Here is a 19,463-nt window from a genome sequence, read left to right on the forward strand (position 1 = left end):
CATGAGAGTTGAGGGGCTGAACTGCAAAAGAGCCAGCTTTACCAGCAGAAGGAAAGCTGGCAACGCCTCTTGCCCCTTCTCCCATACGCTGACACTCGGACGCTTGACTGTACCGTTCGACGCTTCGACTGGCTCCGCCTCACGGCATCTCCAGCGGCGCGACGGATTTCGGATGTCCAAAATATCCGCGGACGTCCGTTTGCGTCGCCTGCCGGACAGAGAAATGATCGTGTGTCCGTTTGCGTCTGGGGTTGGCTCCAACGGCGCGACGTATTTTGGGCGCAGGCCAGAATTCAAAAAACATAAAATAGCGTCGACTTTGCACGAAATTACAGCCGCAAATTGAGGGCTGAAACAAGTTCATCACACTTTGCAGCTCGTACGGCGCAAAGTGGAGCAAAAGGGGCACAACAAGGCCTGAACAGCAATAAAAAAAAAGTCCAAAAGGAGGCCAAGGTGCTGGGCGCATGGCGCCGGCGCCGGCGGCGGCGATCAGGCGTCTCGCGCGCGGATTTCGGCGTGCTTCTTCATGAACCATGCCCTGGATTTCCGGAGGGACTCCCCCGTCCGAGGGCCTATGATATGGTAGGGCGGGTGCATCCTGGTCTCGTTGTACTGCTGTAAGACCTTGGCCCAATAGACCTTGCCCTTTTGCTGGGCGCCATTGATGCAATCTTGGGTCGTTGCCAGCCACGCTTCACACAAACACTTGTCCTCCTCCTCGACGAAGCCTTGTGTCCTGCGGCTCTCCCCCTTCTTCTTGGTGGCGGGCTGTGTTGGCGCGTCGTCGAAGTCGTCCACGCACACGGGTGTTGGCTGCGTCTGCTGGGTGCCGAACAGCCGTGCGGTGTCGATGTCCTCCGCATCTTGCGTCTGCTGGGTGCCGAACAGCCCTGCGGTCTCGATGTCCTCCGCATCATGCGCGCCTGTCCAGGCCCGATCATCGCGAATGAAGCCGCCGTCGTAGATAATTTCCTGGATGTCTGAATCATGGCGGTCCTTCCAATAGTCCTACGAACGACCGGACATCAGACGCATGATACAGGGCACTCGCACACATTGACAGAGCTCACGTACCGGGTCGTCCATCGTCGGGGCAGGCGGCGCCATTTCGTCGAACAGGATGCGGGGCTGCGGCATGCTCTCCTCCGGCACCTGGCGCGTCTTCTGTGTCGCGCCCGGGCAGGAGTCACCGCTTCTAGGCGTCCGATTGAGGTCGGGAACCGCCGCCCCGGTCAACTTCACCGGCGGTAGGCCGGAGGCGAACCGCGACGCCGCGTGGCCCTACAAGGGAGCGGGAGTTCCAGGGCGCAGCTGGGAACTTACCGAGCTGACCGAAGAGGCCGGAGGAGCGACGCCGGCGATCCCCTCTCTCTTGACGATCATGTAGCCCTCCGCTAAGGTCGGATGGAGGGCTACTTGCGCGACGTCGGCTTTGATCTGCATCTGCCAGGCCTGCTGGTTGGCGGCCGCGGCAGTCTTGATCTTCTGGTTCTTGCGCCGCCCGCGACGCTTGGCGGCCTCCAGGACTTTCTCCTCCGGGGAGAGCACCTTCTTTGCCGCCTTCGGCTTTGCCTCCCGGCCGCCGCCGTCGGCGGCCCGCTTTGCTTCCGCTGGAGCTGCAGTGTCCATTGTGGCTATGGCCGTGGCTACGGGGGAGTGTGGGGCGGCGGCGGGTGCGAGGGTTTGCTCCGCATCCATAGCGGTAGCTGCGGCGGCGAGGACGTCCATCGCTTCTGGCCTGCTCGCGCCGGTCTAGTTTCCAATTTGGCGCAGGGGAATGGCCAGTGGCGGGAATAATATCGCCCTCCAGCCACTGACGCGCAGGTCATACGTCTTTTTCGGCGGACATTTTCCGCGACCGTCGAGCGTCCGCCGCGACGCAAACCTGGCGCATATTTGGGCCAGGTTTGCGTCGCGGCGGACGGCCCGGTCACTTTGCGTCGCCCCGCTGGAACAGGCCCCAGACGCATTTCCGGTCACGGCGGACGCAAACGGTCGCTCAATCACACCACGGTTTGAGCTTCGGTTTAACAAATCAATTCCTTTTGGATTAACAGCTCGTTTTGTGTGCAGCTAATATATGCAGAATGCCCTGGAAAATCAAATCAAACCGTGCGACCATGCGTGCCAGCATTGATCACACATGATTGTAAAAATGTGTTTGACTAATCAATAATTATGGCCTTTTTCTGGAATGATTTTGAGAGTCCCGGAGAGCTTCATCTAGTTAATTGGAAATTGGTGTGTAAGAAAAAATAGTTTGGGAGACTAGGGGGGCCTGACTTGGCAAATGTTAATTTGTCTTTGCTAGGATCATGGATCAAAAGTTATTCTAAAGATAAAGGGAAGCTCTAGGAAACTCTAGTTGATGCTAAATATGACGTTGTAGTTCAAACTTTTTTTGGTGGGAGGGTACTCCGAGTAGTGGGTACCTCGTAGGACCTCGACCCGCCTACTCAGGTCTTGTATGGATATGCAGGAAGGGGTGCTCCTAGGTGTGTGTAGGGGGTGTGTTTGGGCATGTACAATCATAGGGTAGATACACTTCCTCTTAGCAGTCCACATCATCTAGAGAAATTAATATATATAAGTGGTACAATGCATTATCACATGTTGTCATCTCTAGCAATAAATGAGTGTTAATTAAATTTTATTAGTAAATTATGTTGCTAAGAAAAGACAAATGATATAATAGAGGAAACAATTTTCTCTTATTTCGTAAGAGATCATTTCTTCGCTAAGAAAAAGGCAATCTTCTATTTCTTCATTCTCTTTTCTCCAACTAACTAAGCAAAAAACACCCAATATGGCAAGCGTAAGTGAAGGCTAACATCACCCCATTGTATATGCCCTAATATCTTCCATAGTAGAAAATTGGGGGTTTCTCAATTTTGGAAAGGAGTTATGTGGACCGTGGAAAGTATCCAATTTGATTATAGATAGAAAATAGAAAAAATGCAGCAATGTTGGATTTTGGGAAGATACTTGGTTTGGTATATCATCTCTACTAGTACAAAATTTTCCTCTTTATGTCATGTGCAATGGACATAATAAAACTATCCGGCAAATCAGAGATGGTACCAATCTTGTGCTTACTTTTAGAGGAAAATTTTCTCCTTCTCTTATGCAACATTAATATCAACCGGAAGGTCTTGTCATTTGATGATACCAATGCTCTAATTTGGCAGTATGAAAATAAGGGTGAATATTCCACCTCCTCTCTTTATGCTATTTTGAATTTTGGAGGAGCCACCTCCATTATCATTCGTGTTGTTTGGAATCTCTATATACCCCCTAGAGTACACACTTTTCTCTGGATTTTATGATTGTATCTCATAACAAACTGATGACTAGAGACAATCTAAAAAAGAGAAACTTGAACAAACCTAAATGCTGCATGTTTTCTGCTGAAAATGAATCCATTGATCTATTCTTTCAATGCATTATACCTAAAAAAATTGGCAGAATTATTTTGAGATGATTTTTATTCCTTTAATTAGGAGAAGATTTCATGTCAATTGCGGAAATGATATGATTTTTAATGAGTAACCTTGGTTGAACTTGCATCAGATTATGAGAATGGTGATGAATTCAGTTAAAAGGTGGCGAATTATATTCAAGGACAACACATCGACAATTGTGGACCAATTATGTGGCAATGTGTTGCACTAAAAAAGAACTTTGTGTTGGATATGTGCCCTAGTGGCAAATAGATAAAGATGTTTTTTTTATCTTATTTGTGTTTGTTCATAATAAGTTTTATGCCATGCTATAACTTTATTAAGCGGAAATATTAATACACGTGTGGTATGTAAACAAAAATCCCGTCTCTATTGTTATAGTCCATTGATTAATAAGATGATCAAGGTTTTCTAATCATGGACCAAGTTGTCATTAATAATGGAGTCATGCAAGAGAACATGATGGACACACAGCCATAAAGGTATTGCAAAATGTGATCAAATCACAAAGTTCAGCGTTGCAGTACTAGCATGAAATGTTGTAATCTAATCCTTAGACCGTGAGACTATATTTAATCACTATCACCAGCGGCTGAGTTCTCTCCCCCTCTCCTTTCCCTCACGTTTGTTCCCGAAGTTTGGAATGTACGTAGGATTGAGGTATTACCCACCACCCACACGCCATCGTGCTACTGGAACACCGGTCCGGATCTTCTATTTCTGCTGCTTTGCTAGTCCGGAGCCCGAGAGACGTCTATACACCGTACATGTGTAGAACTGCGGAGGCGCGACAGTTGGAGCGCTTCATCGTTGGAATTCTTCTCGACCTTGAGATCGGTGTCGACGTACAACTTGATCGACAAATGATCATCGTGAATGTTAGGCTTTTCATTCTTCAAGGGTATGAACACCGATCCCCTCAGTTACATTGAATCTGTACAAAATAGATCTTGGCTATGTTGTTTTGTCGTAAGAAATTTTTTGTTTTCTGCAACGGAACCCTACACTTTGAACTAATAAGTGGCTAATGGATCTTCCCGACTGGCAAGCCTTCTTTCAGAAGACAAATGCGATCGGAGCTCCTCCCATGTCTTCAAGAAGCCGACGATGTTGGGCACTTGGACTACTCCATCTTCTACCCTCGAGACTGGTGCCTTCTTCTTGCGTTTTGATTTTTGAAGTTTTAGTATCCTAAGCTTCTGTTTTTCCCTAGTCGGTGTATGCGTCTTGGGCTTTGTATATATCCCTCTAGCTGAGATCGCATACTTGTTTTTGCTACTTTTCAGTCTCAACTGCTTTTATTTCAGTTTCAGACACATATGGGTGATGCAAAGCCCAAAAACTTGTTTTCCTGCGAGTTCCGTTGAATTAGATGGCCTCCCTGTTGATTAAAAAACAAACATGACCTCCGGAAACCATAAACCTAGCTCGAGCTATGTGTAGTTCGTTTTTCAAAAAAAAAAAAAAGTTTTTTTAAAAAAATCTGAAAATAAATCTAGATGTAGACAATCTTGTGTTCTATCAAAGTGTAAAATAGAAACTTGAAATACCTTGTATTCAAGACTGTACAAAAATGACAAATTTTAATATCTACAATAGCGAGCATTACAAACTCTCACAATCTCAAAGTATGACAACTTTTGTTATTTTTGTGATTCCTCGAATATAAGGTATCTCAGGTTCAAATTTTACATAGTGATAGAACTCAACATTGCCTACATCTAGATTTGTTTTTAGATTTTTTTAAGCTTTAGAATACTATTTTCGATTTTTTTAAAAACTAGTAATTGATTATTTTTATTCCCTCTGTTTTTTTCAAAAACAAATGGTAATATTTTCTAGATACGGATGAATTTATAGCTAAAACATGTCTTCACGTTTTCCTATTAAGATAAAGCTGGAAGTTTTTTTTAAGGAATGGAGGAAGTGTTTGAAGATCGGGTCGATTTCAAAGATGAAACCGTTTGTGTCCGGGCCTAACTATTCTTCACGCAGTTCTTCTAAAAATAAAGTTACTACTACTACTACTGTGTTCTTCACGCTCCATCTCAGTGAGGGCCTCGAACCACCCCGGCATGGCGTCGCCGCCGCCGACGTGGTCGGTGACCGCGTGCCTGAGGTACCGCGGCGGGCTGGAGATCCGCGCTGCCGCGGAGAACGTCCTCCCCGGGTGGGGCCACGGCGGCGAGCGGCTCTCCTTCCTCCTCCGCGTCCGCCGCAGCCTCCACCTCACCGTCACCTCCCAATGCGGCCGCGACCCCGAGCCAGACAAGAAGCCGCGCGGCCTCAAGCTCCTCCGCTTCCTGCGGAGCAGCTTTGCTCGAGCGCCGCGTGTCCCCTCCCTTCTGCGCCGGAGGAAGACGCCGCCACAGCCGCGCGCCGCAGCCGTTGCCAAGCCGGGTTCTCGCGCTCCGGCGATCCTCTCTGTCTTGGTTCGTCCAAGCTTAACGCCTCCATGATTACCCAACTAGTTTATCCATCTTCTTGGCCTGACATTCTTGTTCCTTATTGTCGTGTGCGTTCGCCGCAGGATCGAGCGCTCATGTGGCCGGCGACGGCGACGACGACGACGCTGTGCTTCCTCGCCGCGCTCGCCGTGGCCGCGGCGCTTCGCATCATGGTACATTGCCACACCTTTTACTCACTGGTGCTGCGTTGTTGTACTGCAGCAAACGAGAACAGCATTTGGTGAAATTTGGTCCTGACTGAATCGGCTGGGTTTCTTTGTTTCTTGCAGGTCGGGTTCATGATACCGAGCGCGAGCTGCGGGTCATGGAGATGTTTCTTGGCGAAGAAATTCGTCAGGGTCTTGGGGCCTCCTCTCTTTGAGTGGCTCTCCAGGATTAGTCTGAAACTCATCAAGTTCTTGGATCCTCGTTGGAGCTGGGCCTGAAGTGGCTATTCAACAAATGGAAATTCGGTTACAGAGAATCGATTAACCAAGACTAAATGATAGTGAATGTGTTTGGTTTAGTTTAGTTTATGTTTATCTTAATTGAGGAGTTCGATTGTCTTGCTGAGGTACATGGAAGATACTCAGGGAACTGAATCCTTTTTAGAATACTATTCAAGGAACAAAATCGCATAAGCCTCTTCAGTGTGATCTGAATCTTTGTCCACTGTCTTGCACAAAAGGGAAAATTATTGCGAATTTTGAAGATCGAGCATGGCATGCCCTGTACAATTGAAAACCCTGAGAAGTGAAAACACACCACAGCCAAATTTTGCAAATAGGAGGCATCTGTATGATAAAGTTCACAGCTAGCAAAGAACAGAGCAAGTGATCCTTTTATCTTATAATAATGATGACAACATATTAACAATAGTCAAGTCAGGTTCACCCAGAAAAGCAGATACATGTATGCGACTAATTTGGACATCTTTTTGTAAGGGGTGTCAAATAGTTACAGGTAAAACCCTCCAGATTTCATCCCTTAATAGTCAGTATGAAGCCAACATGGATGGATGCTGAACACACTTCACGGCATCGCCAGGTTCTGATTTTGCGAGTCACACCAATAGCACTTGAACCGAGATCTTACAAGACACTGTTACTGCTTCTTCAAGACACTGCTACTGCTTCTTTAGCTGTTCATACACTACTGGGGAGGACAGATCCATTCTCCATCGTCCTGAAGCCCGTAGCCTGAGTCAAAAGCAAATAGGAATTCAGAAACTAATCAACTGCTGAGAGAGGGCAGTGTATGGTAACGCGTAAAACATTATATCAGATAATGACGCTTTGAGGCTTTGCCACAGGGGTTATGCATCAAGTAAAGTTTCAAAAGGGGGATCCTCGGAACAGATATGCAACTCGGTCCCAATAACAGTCATATGCAAACATTCGGAGTGCATGTATTTTTTATTTTTTTGGATACGCCATGATTGAATAGTAACCTAGCTAATTTGATTTTACCTTAGCTAGCTTGTCCCTTGTTGGTGTATCTACCAATATCTTCTGAACACAAAGCCGTTGGAGAACACGACGTTCAAGCATAACCTCATAATGAATATCACTGTTGTGTGGTGACACGCCTTTTATTACCTTCTTTTCAATCCCCACCTTCTCTAGAGAACACAAAATATAATGACACGTGGATGAGGACATACTTTTTGGTTAAAGAAGGTCAGGGTTACAGAGTTAAAGCAAGAGCTATGGTGAAATGGGCAACCGACCTGCCATGAAAGGAGACTGGAATATTGAAGTGCTTTTGGTATGATCTCCAACATCATCAATCTTGTTTTTCAAATGCAATGGAGCTTTAAAGTCATCACCAGGAATTTCTCTGTTAGTGGAGAGTGAAATGAGCATCCATGTAAATCTACGGAATAGATAGAAATTCAGAAGGAAAATATATGAAGAGCACACTACCTAGTACACATTGTTTCCTTTCTTATGCAATCAACCTGAGCATGCATTTGAAACATTCCTCTCGAGGTTTCCTGAAGACTCAAGTTTGCAGGAAGTTGTGCTGACTCTGATGATGTTTCCTTCTGCACTCCAGGATAATTGGTCACTTCTGAGCCATCAGAACATGTTCCAGCTTCACTCATCTCAGCTCTGCCATCTGCAGAACGTTGAGATGTTTGTCTCGACATCTTTGTTTCTCGCTTCTCGAACTTCTCAATTTCGTCTCTATTCTTCTCGCCACTTTTTCTTGCCCACAGAGTACTCAGGTCAACATCTCCTTGAAAAGTAACATCACTAACATGGCCATCCTCCCAGAATGAATTTTGTCTGGACTCCTGAAAATCAATACCAGGGTCAAACCCTTGTCTTCGTGAATCCTTGCCAGACTGCTGAGAACATGCGGTGCGTTGGCCACACACAGTTTGGCTTACAGAACCCGCATGATGAAATATGTCTGCATTTCGGTTCTTGAAAGAGTCAAATTTGTCTTCTTTCTTTATGTCTACCTTCTGTCCCAAGAAAGTACACATATCAATGTCGCCCTGAAGGCCCTTGGCACCGAATGGGTCTGAAAACTCAACTTTGTCGCCAAATATATCTGAAACAGGATCCTGCAGGTGAATGTCATCATACAAAACAGCACCGTCAGGTCTGTGAAAAACAGGATGGACTTTTGAAGCAGGTCTCCTTTCAGTTGACCCCACAGTTTGATATCCACCCATATCTGGAATGGAATTGAAAGGTTTATCCTCACGCATTACAGCGCAACTCGATGGATTATTTGGTCCACTGCTGCCCTTCTGATGGGAGGTAGAAGAACCCCACCCAGCAAATTTCTCCTCAAGTGATAAACGGCAGCTTGGTTCTCGAGTTCTCTGTTGCTCCATTGCATTGTCTGGCCAATAATCTGCTTCAAGATTCTTCTGCTCTATTGATCTTTTATGGTATTCTTCTTGATCCTTGAATACTGAAATTCCATCAAAATCATCCATTTTGGGAATATCGAACTTATCCAAGTGTGTATGGAAGTCATCCTTCTCATTCATGTTATTCTCTTCGCGTTTTGCAGACAGTGTTGGTTTGCTCGTTCTGTCTTTCATTGCTACGTGAACAAGAACGAGGAAGAAAGTCAGTAACAATGCATACACATAACATCCTAGTCTATACAACACATCAATCATCAATGTAAAGAGTCTTTGCTGGAAAAAATAACAGAATTTAATAACAAAAATCACTGACCTGCAGCAGATGAGCATGATTCTTCACTGCAGAGAATAATTTGGAACGATCAATCCTCATAATTTTGCATGACATATGATAAAAGCATTTCAAAACATTGAACCCAATAAAACAAGATAGCCAAAGTTAATTCGCTAATACCTCAATGGACTCTTCCTTCTCTCTGAATCATCAGCCATTTCAGAAGGCCAAGCATAAGGACCAAAATTGCTGTTTGAGTTGGGTATTTTCTTAAATGGTGGTTGCCTGCCAAAATGTTAACAAGTGTCAGATTGTTGCGTGAATATAATATCCAGGAGGCTTTATTATGCTTACCTTTCCCAGTCAAAGCGTAACATATCATCGTCATCATCCAATAATGATTGATCAGAAAAGATGTCACGCCCTGATGGATTTCCTTACAAGAAATTAAGAAAACACATAAGGCTCAGAACAAAAACAGTGGATTGCACTAATTAGTCACAGCAATATGGCAACTGCAAGCATCCTGCTAGGAAGATCCAGGGTCAAGAAAAGGTAGTTAAGAAAACAAAGTGAGTATATCATAAATTTCAAACATCACATATCATAAAGGCATAGAACTACCAATGTACATTATAATGTACCTCGAATACTTTATTTATGCTAGTTGGAAATCAACTGGGGAAGTACAGGAACAGGAACAGAAAAGGGAATTCTGGCTAGCGCATCAAAATAAGGATAACAGACACAGACAATTCTAACCTGAAGTCTGAAATCTTGTGCTTGGTCTTGTTGAGGTTCTGCAATGATAAAATGAATTATTCATAGCCCCTTAGAACTTCTTAGTCATACCTCAATATAAGAGAAGTACCTCTGTTCTTTAAAATCATAATCAAATGTATCAAATTCATCAACTCTTGGAGTATGAAAATGATCATCTGAATTGAACGATCCTATCTTCCACGGTCTCTCAGAATTTACGTCAGGTAGATTATCATCTATTCTACCACGCTTTGCTGTCCACAGTAGAAAGATAGATCACATTATATTCTTAGGCCACAAGTGGTCAGACTCAGTAACAAGATGATGCAGCCAAACTTACATTGCCAACCTTCTTGAGCTTGAGGTTTACAAAACATGTCCTCATCCTCAGGATAAAGGTTATCACTGTAGTTCTCAAATGAAGGTGGAAAATAACAGTGTTTCCTCCTTTCATAGCTTGACTCATCTACAATACTACCCATTTCATGTGAAGCATTTCGCTCTTTCATCATGCTGATACCATTCATTAAAGAATCCTGTTGAAATGATAGGACAGAAACATTGGGAAGGATAGTTACTAGTTAGGAAAGAACTAAAAAATATAGTGCTACTTCCTCAAGTAATAAACGAAAAACATAAATCATATCCCTGTATAAAGGTATCTTTTCCTCACAGAATTCAATATAGAAGTCTGAGGCAATAAACTGTAAGAAATTATAAATGAAATAGAGCCACTAGCTCCCCATGAGTAGCCAACCCACAGTAATCATCAAGATCATGTTTTCCACCTTTCGCTAGATTTAATACATGCATTTATGTATTTCTGTGCCTATATTATACGGAGTATAAAATCAGTAGGCAGTTAAGATTCTCACCAATCCCTTTGCGGCATCAAAAGGCATAGACCGTCTTGCTTTATTTTGCGTGTACCGCATGGCCTTTGGCGGCAAAGGTAAAATCCTGCAGAACCAAAGTAATGGCAAAATAGTTAGTGGGTGTAATGACAAGATTTTTCATGTGTCAGGCAAGGAGCTTCCTTTTCCTTTAGCTGTAGCAACAAGGTGGAAAACTAAATCATTTGTACCAAAGCCTCTTAACTTGATCAATAATTAGTTTTCTAGGTCTAAAGAGCAAGTTTACATAGCGTGTACTGATGAGCTTCAGTTCCAGCCATACACACAAGTGTCTGAAGATTATTTATGCATCAGTAAGAAATGGTTTTCCTTGATGTATTTAATTTAACAATAGTTGTCTTAATTGCTGCATGAGCCCACAGGTGCTTTATTTTTGAGAAATAACAACCTACTGTTTTCAAAGTTATTGTCTACTATTTGATAAATAGAGAGGAGTTCATAATACTAAAACTGCCTATTATTTAAGCTTCCTTACGATGAATTAACTATATAGCTTAAAGAGTCAATCAATATGAGAAAACCTTTTTGTGGATCTTGGTGACTGGGGAGGAGTTTCCATCTGGACATGGCCAAGGCCTGAAAGCAAAAACACAGTTATGTCTACTGAACCATTTTGGTATGCTGTTAGAAGAGCAGAAGGAAGTGGACCAGAATTCATCAAGGAGTAAGTTAAAAGGCACACATGCACCACAATGATCATAATATTCATGGTGAAATACATTAATGATCTCTAAGCCATAGCAATTCTACTTGTGATTACTAAAGCAGTAAACCTGATAAACAAAGCTATACACCTGAATCTTCTTTGGTGAAAGTACTTGTGAAGAATACATACAATTCTATTTGTAGTCGCTACAGGATGAGAAACAAATGTCAATAACAATGTTGTTTAGTTGCCAGTTTCCATGAAAAATATACATATAGCAATGCAGCAATCATAAAATGTACACTAGCCCAAACTTTGAGGTGCAGCTACAGAGTGAATTACAAGTGTGAAACAGCAGTCCTTCCAGTTGTCACAGGCAACTTTGTGTAGCCGTCCTTTTTGGCTGGGAGCCACCAGTTAGTCGGGTGGAGGGGTGGAGTGCTCAGGCCATTCACACGGTAACAAACCATGGTGGTGGCACCCGGTGCCCATTTGTGACACAGTTTTGAAGAAACCATCCATTTCTGCTAATGTATTCTAGTAAGTCCTGTCCAGATACGGCATTCAGGCAATCACGCCTCAGCCGGGAACAACGCTCCGGAGATGGCAAGCAAAAAGGCCATGTTCCATCATCAGCCTGAAGGTGTGGAAGATCTGGCGGATGCGCAATGTTGCAGTGCTTGATGGAGCAGCCCAAATATTCCTGGAGTTGGTCCATTTTCTCCTGCGTGAAGTTGATAAAAGGCTGCTAGCTGCCTCAAGGCATTGCAACGACTGCCGCTGCACGCTGGGTAGGATAATAGATTTTGGTTCTTCTTTCTCTTTTTGTTTTTGCTTCCTCTTTCTTGTTTGTTTGCCCAGTTCTCTTTTTTTGTGGCTGGATGTGTGTCATATTAATGTCCTCATTCTAATACAAATATACCCAATTTGATTCATGTTTTCGCAGGCAACCATTCGAAAAAAGTACACGACAGCATTCTTGAAAATGCACTAAATGTTATAAGCAATACACACACTGACAAAATAAAGATGTTCCTACACAAAAATATGGCTATGCACTAAATGTTCTTGAAAATGCACCTTTAACAGAAAATGAAACATGTGATTCACGGGCAGGTTGGGCGGTAGATTTACTTTTCGATCCCTCATATCTGACCAAATCAAGAAGTGAAATTTCTGCAAGGACAAAACATAGTTTGCCCAGTTCTCTTTTTTTTGTGGCTGGATGTGTGTCATATTAACATCCTCATTCTAATACAAATGGTACCCAATTTGATGCATGTTTTGGCAGGCAACCATTCGAAAAAACGTACATGATAGCATTTTTGAAAATGCACTAAATGTTATAAGCAATACACACTCTGACAAAATAAAGATGTTCCTACATAAAAATATGGCTATGCACTAAATGTTCTTGAAAATGCACCTTTAACAGAAAATGAAACATGTGATTCACGGGCAGGTTGGGCGGTAGATTTACTTTTCGATCCCTCATATCTGACCAAATCCAGAAGTGAAATTTCTGCAAGGAAAAAATATAGTTAAATAAAAGCTTTCAACAATATACAACAAGTGAATCTATGTCAATAATGCAATTTATGTTTATACGTCAATGTTCCATGTTGACAGACTGAAATATGCAAACTACACCTTTTAACTTATGTTGCATGAAATAAATTCTCCCTATCCTAGCTAGGCACTTCTATTAGGGCTATAATATGTCATTAATGATCATCATTAGGTCCATTGGAAATAATTGACTGATAGTAGCGGAGGAAGCATTACCACCACTGTAAGGATCCACATTTTGATTTCGCTTCTTTGCAACATAGTTTTCCGATGTGGATATTTTGCAACCAAGAGGATCTTCATGAGGGTTAACGGCAGCCGTAACATCTTGATGACCAACAGGTGATGGCAATCTGCAAAGGTATCAAGACTGACATCTCACAAAGACTAGACCAATCAAGCACAATCTCATCATACACTCATACCGCATGGATATACTGACCTAGGATGTGAACCTGCATCATAGAAGCAAACTAATTTAGAATGAACTCAATTTTTTCGAAAAAAACATATTGCATGGTTCAGAAATTAATAGCATACATCATTCTTCATTTGACAGCTACATATTCAAGACATGTACATATAAACCTACTATGTGAAGTTTGTGGATGCAATTGACCTTGTCAATATATCTGTGCTAAACATGCGGTACAAAAAAAAGATAAGCATGATGAAATCACTCATTTGATATAGAGATGGGCAGATGGCTGTACTCTTACTTGTTTCCTTCGGATTGGTATTGTATGCAGACGCGATCTTCTTTAGCGCCTCCACAGGAGACGCATTGTAAATTGCACGATCCACATGTGGAACGGCACTATCTGCATCTGGGATAAGAAGAGTAAACCGATCATATACCAAGAAATATCGAGAGGCTAAGATTGTTCAGGTTCATGATGAAGCATGCAGCAGTAATCATGTAAGAGTGCTCCCAGAAAGCACCATGCAGAACAAAATAAGGCACAAAAATTGCATCGCAAAACTCATCTGTGGACCCAGCCCAAGGAACCTCTCACTAGTTCTTATGAGTAGCTACACTAACATGAAGGAAACCAGATCCATCGTCTGTTGGGTTCATATACTTGATGGTTTCAATTTGTCTAGAGTGGCATTATCCAGCCTAATCGAACCAACATTGTGCTAGAATAGCAGCAGGATTAGCCAGAGAAAATAAATCATGCGTAGCAAGTTCATTACTAAGACTGCAGAACATGTATACAAGGTTCAAAAAAGCGCTAGGCGCTAAGCGAGCGGTGAGGCACTGCTTAGAGGAACTGTTGCTTAAGCGAGCTTAAGCGCGGCTTAAGCGCTCAGGCTAAAATTGTACGAACATGAAACAACATGAAACAGGAAGTCAAAATGGGCACATATAACCCTATAATATAATATGCTGTAAATTTTTATCTTAAGCATGTAATGCTACATTTCTGAGAAACAACAGGATTAATACCTTAGTTAGCCTCGGTTTTGCTCCAATTTTCTTATAGAGACAAGCAGCTAACCAAACAATGTAACAAACGCAAATAAGCAGCTAAGCAAACAATGTAACAAACACAAACAAGCAGCTAAACAGTACTGGAGTAGCAAGCAGCTAAGCAAGACCTAATCAAATTAATGTAGCATCAATGCGTCGAGCAAGGAGCAGAGCAACACAGGCAACACACGAACACTCGCATAGAGGAGATTCTAGCACAAATATGACCAGATTCCTTGTCTCGCTTAATCGAACGCTTAGGCCAAAAGCGAAGCAGAAGGCAACCGCTCAGCGCTTAAGCGCGCTTAAGCGTACCTAGGCGTACGCTTTTTTGAACCATGCATGTATATCAACTCACTTTCAGAGCCATTTCGGCGAGCGAATGAAGCTGCCAAATTGTTGAGGCTTAGGACATCGAGCGACCGAGGCGCCTGGTCACCGTAGGCTTGACCGCCCGCGCCATCCGCGTCATCCTGGTTCCCTGCTCCTGGCCCCTGCTGCTGCTGCCTCTTCTTCTGCTCAAAGTACTGCCTCTGTCTGCACGCCATTTGGTTCAGATGATCAGTCCCACCGACATGGGAACAGTAGCCATGTCGAAGCAACATAGTAGGCGTTTACAGGTTGAAATCGGTGGGGTTTGCAAGGATACCTGCTCTGTGTAGACTTCCTCGACTGCTCGTTCCAGGGAGGACCAACACGTCCAACGCAAAGCCGTCGGGTTCCCAAAAAAATCAACCAAATGTTAGCACTTCGTTACGGAATACTACACTTCTACATGCTGCGACTATTTCGGAATTTTACATGCCAACCAGCAACCCGCGTTGCAATGTTGCGGAGCGGAAACAACCCTAACCGATTCTAACGCCCGAATCATGCGAAATTTGGAATTAATAGGTGCTGGAGCGGGGTGTGGAAGGGAGGAGGGGGCTCGGAGAACTCACGGCGTACACCTGCCTCCTCGAGCCTCCCGTCCATTGCAGCATCGTCGGGAAGCGGTCAGGCTATCTCCTGGTCCCGGGTAGCGCGGAGAGGGAGGGCCCGGAGGGGCGCGGAGGCGGAGGGGGACAGGGTGGGCGTGTAGGCGGCGGAGGCGGTGGGGGAGGGGCGGCGGAGGGTAGCCGGTTGAGGTGGTCGCGGCGGCGGCGGCTCCGCGAGGCTGCGGCGGTGGGCGGGCGAGCGGGGACGCGGCGGAGGGTTGGGAGCAGGAGCAGGAGCCGCGCGAGGGGGCGTGTCGGCCGCGGAGGCGGAGGGAGAGTGGTCGGCTGATGATGCGGCGGCGGAGGGTCGGCGATGCCGCGGCGGTGCGCTGGCAAGCGGGGAACGGCGGAAGGTTGGGAGGAGGGTTTGGAATGTAGGAGGCGCGGAAGTGAAGGAGGGAGGTGGCACCGCAACGGGACGAGGATGGAAGGCGATTTTGACAAAAATAACCCTTTTGGTGAAAGAAAAGCACGGACTGACGCTATGATTCACTCCTCTAACCCTTTTGTGTGGTGGCCCTCCCATCGACGCCACATGCCCACATCTCACTGTGTGGCGCCCAAGCGAGCGACGCCACTCATCCATCTGACGTGGCGTGGTCGACGCTGACCAGCCGACGTGGTAGGATGTGTGGCGCCCTTCACATCGACGTCACACATTGAAACTGGCGCCACTCTGAAGGGTGCCACACATCCACTTATGTGTGGCGCCCGCCCCAGCCCGAGCCCTCCTCTCTTCTCCTCTTTGTTTCGGCGCAAGAACAAGGAGGCCCGGCGGTTCCTCCTCCTCCCCACCCTCTCCCCCCACCAAATCGACCATCAAATCGTCAGATCTCCTCGGCAATCTCTTCCCAACCCCTTCCTCAAGGTATTTTCCTTCGATCCCCATGTTTCCATCCACTAATTTCATAGATTATGCTTGATTTGGATATGAACCCTAGATGTGAAATCTTAGATTTGGATATGAACCCTAGATGTAAAATCCTAGATTGTGCTTCATTTATGTATGCATGGAACCCTAGATATGTATGTATGGAACCCTAGATATGATTTTTTTGAAACCCTAGATATGAATGTATGTGTGTATGTATGGAACCCTATGTATGCATGTGTTGAAATGCAAAATTGGAGCTTAGCAAATGCATTCTATTGTCTTACATATGCCTACTATGTGCTTAGGAATGGTATGTCTTTGGAAAAAATCCAAAATTTTACATTATGTGTTGAAACCCTATGTATGTATGTGTTGAAATGTCTAATATTTGCTTAGCAAATGCATTCAAATGTGTTACATATGCCTAGTATTTGCTTAGGAAATGCATTATACTGTCTTACATATGCCTATACAAATAATATGTTGTATTTGTGAATTTTTTTAGGATGGTGTATCTCATAGATCATGAGTATGACAGAGAACACCGGGCATATCATATGAAGGAAAGGGGGAAGTTACTAATATTTATTTTTGTTAACACCTCTTATTTTTTTCATTGGATATGCCATAATATTATGTGTCTGCATGTGTTTGTAGGTTCTTGAGCCCTTGAAGATTCGTTATCAAGGTACCATCAAGGACATGCCGTATGACGAGCGGTACACAGAGTTCACCCAGCCTACCGGTCTTCTCCCCTTCATCACGGTTGTAAGCCGGGGGGCACCGAACATGAACGTTGCGGCACTCACCGCCCTTGTCGACCTGTGGAGGCCGGAGACGCACACCTTCCACTTGAGGGCCGGCGAGATGACCCCTACTCTGCAGGATGTTTCCATGATCCTTGCTCTTCCTATTCAGGGCGAGCCACTGTGTATGAACACAGCTTCTGATGGGTGGTGCCAGCAGATGGAGAACCTTATTGGCCTGGCTCCTCCAGAGCCAGAAGATATAAAAGATAGAGCTCCGCCGGCGCACCTTTCTGTTGGATCAGGACTCACTTTGGTACTTGCCCGCCAGAGGCCAACCGAGACACTATCAGGACATACACCCGAGTGTACTTGTGGTATATGCTTTCGAGGACTCTCTTTGCTGACAGTGGTGGGAAGTTGGCCCATTGGTGTTGGCTCAAGGCGCTTACGGTGTTGGAACACTCGTGGAGTTGGGGAAGCGCGGCACTTGCCTACCTCTACCGACAGGTGATGATTTGCTATCTGTACTATTCTTCTATAGTAGTCTGCTAGACAAAGTTCTAACCAAATGTCTTATGTACGCAGTTGGACGAAGGTTGTCGCAGGATTGGGAGCGGCGGTATTGGTGGATGCTTGCTCCTACTTTCCGTATGGAGCTGGGACCGCCTATCAGTTGGGCGGCCCAGGATACTCAACCAGAGGCCATGGCCTCATTACCGGAACAACCCTGATCGGGATCCCACTTGGGCATACATTTGGGACAATGTCTCGGAGATGACGAGTGATCCAATTGTCATGTACAGGCACTACACTGAGCAGTTGGACACTCTTACAGCTGAGCAGGTAACCGATTTTTAGCCATCACTCTTTTGCTACCTCTAAGCAGGTAACCGATAATTTGTATGCTGCAGGTGGATTGGGAGCCATATGGTACCTATTACCGTATTGGCTCGGCGATGAGTGACCTCAACCCCAAGTGCTTGGAGGAGGCGGGTTTCTGGCATATGCGGTGCCCACTCATATGCATGTGGGCGGTTGAGTGCCACCAGCCGCACAGAGTGATGAGACAGTTTGGGTTGTATCAGGAGAGCCCACCTCAGTGGTAAGACACGGGCCACGCGCTCTATAGGTGAACTTCTTGAATCATGCGATGGAAACTTGTTGATTGAAGCGATAGAATCTTACTCCATTGTGCTCCAATATCTTGCAGGCTTGATAGGCAGCGGCAGATGAAGATCACAAATTGGCCTGTCCATCATAGGATTCACGTGACAGCGTTCCAACACTGTTTGAAAGCGGTACGGAATGGCGGACTTGTCGAGGTTGTCCCGTACGACGCGGCCGATTTCTTCAACTATCTCCAATGGTTTCATCAAAGCACGCGTATCGAGTTAATGAACCACGCGTATGATGAAGACATCTTGGACGACCCCATCGCGTTCGATGAGGTTGCGCAAAGCCAGTACGACAGGACTGCTCGAAAAGGGAGATCGACCTTTATTGCTTCCTCCCTGAACTTAGTGGTAATGTATTCTCTCATTAGCTAGTACATCATCTATATTGTCATGTGCTCGCTCAAATTGTGTATAATATGTTTGTCACAGCGGTCCAAGATCCAAAAAATAGCTGAGGAGTGCGAGGTTATTTGGGATCAGAACCATAGAGATGAAAAACCTATCGGACCGATGCGGCATTTCATTAAGGTATGATCACCAACTTTGAATGTAAGCTATTATGTTCTGGTGGCTTTGTAACTATGACTTCCATGATGCAGAACACTGCACGGAAGATGCGGCGGTTAGCCAACTTGCTAGGTTGCCGCGAAGGTGAAATTGCTACATCCTCTTCTGAAGAGGCGGAGGTTTGGACTATTTTGTTACCGTCAAACATGTGCTTAGTAATTTCAACTTTTGTAATCTCATGTGTTCATGTTTGTGAAGATTCCTGACGACACCATTCTGAGTCAAAGCATTAGTCGAGGCAAGAAGCAAGCCACATGGTATGCGTACCTGTTAAAGCCAAGGGGCAAGGCTCCGCACCGTTACACTTCGGACGATTATGTGAATCGAGGAAAGAAGGTTGTGATTGAGTCCGATGAGGAGCCGCCGCGGAGATCAGCTTTGAGGAGGATGAGAAACGATGAGCCGGCATCTTCAGAGGAGGAGGAGGAGCAGGAGGTGCAGCAGGAAGAAGAGCCACGGCAGCGGACGAAAAGGGAGGCCATCCGGAAGCAACCCGTGAGGAGGGGACGTCGAGCTTAGATGGATTTGCTACGTGTTGTGAACTCTATCTTCATTGCTACGTGTTATGAACTCTATGTTATTTGGGACCATGTCGTCATTGCTACGTGTTGTTTCAATTCTATCTTAAATTTATGAAACTATGTGCGACGATGTTAGCTATGATGTTGTTATGTGTATGAT

At 45.0% G+C, this 19,463-nt stretch overlaps 2 protein-coding genes across 2 annotated transcripts; one reads left to right on the plus strand and one right to left on the minus strand.

Moving 5' to 3' along the window:
- The first annotated feature begins 5,491 nt into the window (after window positions 1–5,491).
- On the plus strand, window positions 5,492–6,622 carry LOC127341255 (uncharacterized). Its single transcript, XM_051367062.1, has 3 exons — window positions 5,492–5,896; window positions 5,995–6,084; window positions 6,202–6,622. The coding sequence occupies exons 1-3, from the start codon at window positions 5,540–5,542 to the stop codon at window positions 6,355–6,357; spliced, it is 603 nt and encodes a 200-aa protein (XP_051223022.1). The 5' UTR covers window positions 5,492–5,539; the 3' UTR covers window positions 6,358–6,622.
- Window positions 6,623–6,733: 111 nt separating this feature from the next.
- Window positions 6,734–15,814, minus strand: LOC127341254 (uncharacterized). Its single transcript, XM_071827952.1, has 19 exons — window positions 15,382–15,814; window positions 15,090–15,112; window positions 14,799–14,977; window positions 13,686–13,793; window positions 13,409–13,421; window positions 13,183–13,319; window positions 12,824–12,919; window positions 11,273–11,327; window positions 10,713–10,797; window positions 10,178–10,373; window positions 9,947–10,091; window positions 9,838–9,875; window positions 9,430–9,511; window positions 9,256–9,360; window positions 9,115–9,140; window positions 7,837–8,977; window positions 7,641–7,750; window positions 7,381–7,532; window positions 6,734–7,110 (listed from the first exon to the last, which is right to left on the minus strand). The coding sequence occupies exons 1-19, from the start codon at window positions 15,421–15,423 to the stop codon at window positions 7,057–7,059; spliced, it is 2,787 nt and encodes a 928-aa protein (XP_071684053.1). The 5' UTR covers window positions 15,424–15,814; the 3' UTR covers window positions 6,734–7,056.
- Between the last annotated feature and the right edge of the window lie 3,649 nt (window positions 15,815–19,463).

The sequence above is a fragment of the Lolium perenne genome, chromosome 3, assembly GCF_019359855.2.
Source record: "Lolium perenne isolate Kyuss_39 chromosome 3, Kyuss_2.0, whole genome shotgun sequence".
Classification (NCBI taxonomy): Eukaryota; Viridiplantae; Streptophyta; class Magnoliopsida; order Poales; family Poaceae; genus Lolium; species Lolium perenne.

Excerpts from the sequence above, each read along its gene's own strand:
- LOC127341255 (XM_051367062.1), top strand. The coding sequence starts at position 5,540 with ATGGCGTCGCCGCCGCCGACGTGGTCGGTGACCGCGTGCCTGAGGTAC. Across the intron at positions 5,897-5,994 it reads CGGCGATCCTCTCTGTCTTG|GATCGAGCGCTCATGTGGCC; the intron begins GTTCGTCCAAGC and ends CGTTCGCCGCAG. Across the intron at positions 6,085-6,201 it reads CCGCGGCGCTTCGCATCATG|GTCGGGTTCATGATACCGAG; the intron begins GTACATTGCCAC and ends TGTTTCTTGCAG.
- LOC127341254 (XM_071827952.1), bottom strand. The coding sequence starts at position 15,423 with ATGCTGCAATGGACGGGAGGCTCGAGGAGGCAGGTGTACGCC. Across the intron at positions 14,978-15,089 it reads AGGAAGTCTACACAGAGCAG|ACAGAGGCAGTACTTTGAGC; the intron begins GTATCCTTGCAA and ends AATGGCGTGCAG. Across the intron at positions 10,374-10,712 it reads TTGATGCCGCAAAGGGATTG|GATTCTTTAATGAATGGTAT; the intron begins GTGAGAATCTTA and ends TCATTTCAACAG.